Source organism: Triticum aestivum, unplaced genomic scaffold (assembly GCF_018294505.1).
Source record: "Triticum aestivum cultivar Chinese Spring unplaced genomic scaffold, IWGSC CS RefSeq v2.1 scaffold202414, whole genome shotgun sequence".
NCBI classification, from domain to species: Eukaryota; Viridiplantae; Streptophyta; class Magnoliopsida; order Poales; family Poaceae; genus Triticum; species Triticum aestivum.
Window position 1 is genome coordinate 1 of NW_025240281.1, and position 2,878 is coordinate 2,878.

Sequence of the window (2,878 nt, forward strand, 5' to 3'; positions counted from 1 at the left end):
CTGTTCTTCGATGATCTCCTTCAGCTCTTCAGCAGAGGGTCCATACATAGGAATGTAGAAAGAATCAAATTTCTCCTTGGCGATGACACCCTGTCAACCATACCATAAGGTCAGGAGCTCAAATACTCAGCGTTCATGAGCGAATGATAGAATGCTATGCTGGAGAAGAAGAAAAAATAATGATGTACCTTTGAGGCGATAACACCTAGAATCTGAGCTGCGGTTTCCCAGATGTGAAAGAAATTGGAGGCGATTACATCAGAACACCTCCCTACAAGGGAAAGAACCATTCGGCCTCCTGGAACCAATTCTTTGTCTCTCAGCTTCAGGAAGAGGGTAAAGTCTTTCCTGAACTGCCGCGCATAAGCCTTACGGACCATACGGAGCCTTTCATGCCTAGCATGTTCATCCGTGTCGTACGCAGGGATATGGTTCCTCGACAAATCTTCAGGAGCCTGTAAAGATAAGGTGTTGCTTACAAAATCGACAAGTAATGCAATGGATAAATCCATTGATGAGTGGATGGGTGATAGGTCCACACCTTTGAGAGCAAATGCAAGTTGTTGGATGAGCATATAAGATGCATGGAGTCACTAGTGAAGAGCCTCTCGTAAAACGACCCTGGTGTGACACCAGTCACAAGAACAAACTTGTTGTTGCTTTGACGGAGCGTGACCAGGCTCTTCACAACCATATTGAAGTCATTGTGAGGAAGGTCATTGAGGAGCACAGACACTTCTGGTGGTGGATGCTGGAACTGAAGGGAGTGGCTCATGATGGCCTCGACGGCAGTCGATACCAGTGTTAGCGCATTTGGGCCAGAAGAACAGCCCAAGTCGGCGATCACCATCTTTCCGGGGAACAAGGTGCCGTTGTTGCCGCAAAAGTCACCAATGGCTGCGTCTATCAGGGGCTTCATCCTGTTCTGCTGAGCGTTCTGCAATTGATTTCTACTTCTTCAGAAAGCTACAATATTCTTTTAGCTAAATGTCGTGCTTGTTTTTTTTTTTGAGGGAAAGCCTTCTGGCATTTTATTGCTCTTCAAATAAGTTTACATCATTTGCTAAAGCATCTAAAATGAAAATAGGCGGATCCACATACCATGTAGTGGTTAGAGGTCACTCCACTTAACTAGCTAGCAAATGAGCTACCTTCTTACTTTCCCTGGGACAATGAACAAAAGAAATACTGGAAAAATTTCTAGCTAAAAAGCCACACTCCTCATAAATAGCAGCTGCCACACCAATCGAATTGCCATCATCCTGCATGGTCTGAATTACTTCCATGCAGTCTGAATTTACAATGATATTGGTGCATCCTGAGTTGCTTGCTAGGATCAATCCGTCCCGGATAGAGCGAGCTTCGGCTGTAGGGGCATCCGCTACATAACTGATAGCACATGCGCTCGTCGATATGAATCTGCCTTGATCGTCGCGGATGACAGCTCCAGTGGCTCCACTTCCCTGATCAACAGAGAACGCCGCATCAACATTCAACTTTACGAAACCATCAGCAGGTCGCTCCCAGCCGTGTCTCCGAATCTTGCTTGCTGGCTTTGCTACTCTCGCATAATTCAAAGCAATGGCAGCGATACCTTGTGCTGAGCGAGCAGTGGTCTGAACCGGTTCGCCCCGCGCAATACGACGCCGCTCCCACCATGTATACCAACAAGTCGTCGCCACAAGTTCCTTAAATCCCACACCCGAGATATAAGTAGGTCCCGAAATGTGACCTTGCAGTATGGCTTCCAAGGCACCGGGGCCTGTATTTTCATGTCCACACGCTGCAGCTATGGTGTCATCCACACCCAAATTATCCCAGACTTCAGACACTCGGCCACATGAGAAGGTAGCATGCTTGATATCCTCACAATGGATTTTGCAGACAGGGCAAATACTACTGGTCTGTATGTGTCGATTAGCGAGAATACTATTACATGGAATAGTCCCATGCAAGACCCTCCAACAGTAAATCTTTACCTTTGCCGGGACTTGAAGTTTCCACACTTGCTGTCAGACAGGGTTCACAGCAGTGGTGCTCGGAGGGCTCGTCCTAGCCAATTTCCTCCCATGCTGAAACTCCCATCGATGTAATAAGCGGACCTGACGGTAAATAGGCCCGATTTGGTATAATTCCAAGAAACAAAATCCTCCATATAACCAACTGCTAGGGGAATGTTAAGAATTCTTGCCGCATCAACCGGCAAGAAGAGGCTCCTTACTAGCTGTTCGTCCCTTTCCTTCGCATCCGGATCGATCAATTCTGAGACTGACGTAAGCACAATATTCCGTCGCTCAGTCAAAACCTTCCTTGACGGGCTATTGGGAATCCACGGATCATCCCAAATGTTTATTTCCGTACCATCTCCCACCCGCCATACATACCCTTTCCTAAAACATTGGATGCCTGCATGTATGCTTTGCCAGGTATACGAACAACCCTTTTTCAATTCAGCATTTAGAAGATTGCCAGAAGGGAAATACCTCGCCTTCAGCACACATGTACAAAGGAAGTCTGGCTCACATAACATCCTCCAGACCTGTTTGGCTAGCATCGCTAAATTAAAACATGATATATCTCTGAAACCCATGCCTCCTCTTTTCTTTGGTATGCACATCTTCCACCAGGCGAACCAATGCATATGCTTTTTCACATCTTCATCTCCCCACCAGTAACGGGACATAGCATCTGTGATCCCTTTTGTTATCTGTTTAGAGAGTTTAAAGACTGACATTGCATATGTTGGAATGGCCTGAGCCACCGCCTTAAGTAAAACTTCCTTCCCATCGTATGATAGGATATTTTCTTTGTAACCAATCAACCTTTGGACAACTCTATCAACCAAATTTTGGAAGCTATCTGATCTGTTTATTCCAAC

At 46.1% G+C, this 2,878-nt stretch overlaps 1 protein-coding gene across 1 annotated transcript; it reads right to left on the reverse strand.

Moving 5' to 3' along the window:
* Window positions 1–6: 6 nt before the first annotated feature.
* Window positions 7–1,286, reverse strand: LOC123176776 (probable jasmonic acid carboxyl methyltransferase 2; the record flags this gene model as incomplete). Its single annotated transcript, XM_044590837.1, has 4 exons — window positions 1,152–1,286; window positions 542–937; window positions 189–455; window positions 7–90 (listed from the first exon to the last, which is right to left on the reverse strand). Coding segments are annotated over exons 1-4 (882 nt in total), but the record flags the coding sequence as incomplete, so codon positions are not given.
* Between the last annotated feature and the right edge of the window lie 1,592 nt (window positions 1,287–2,878).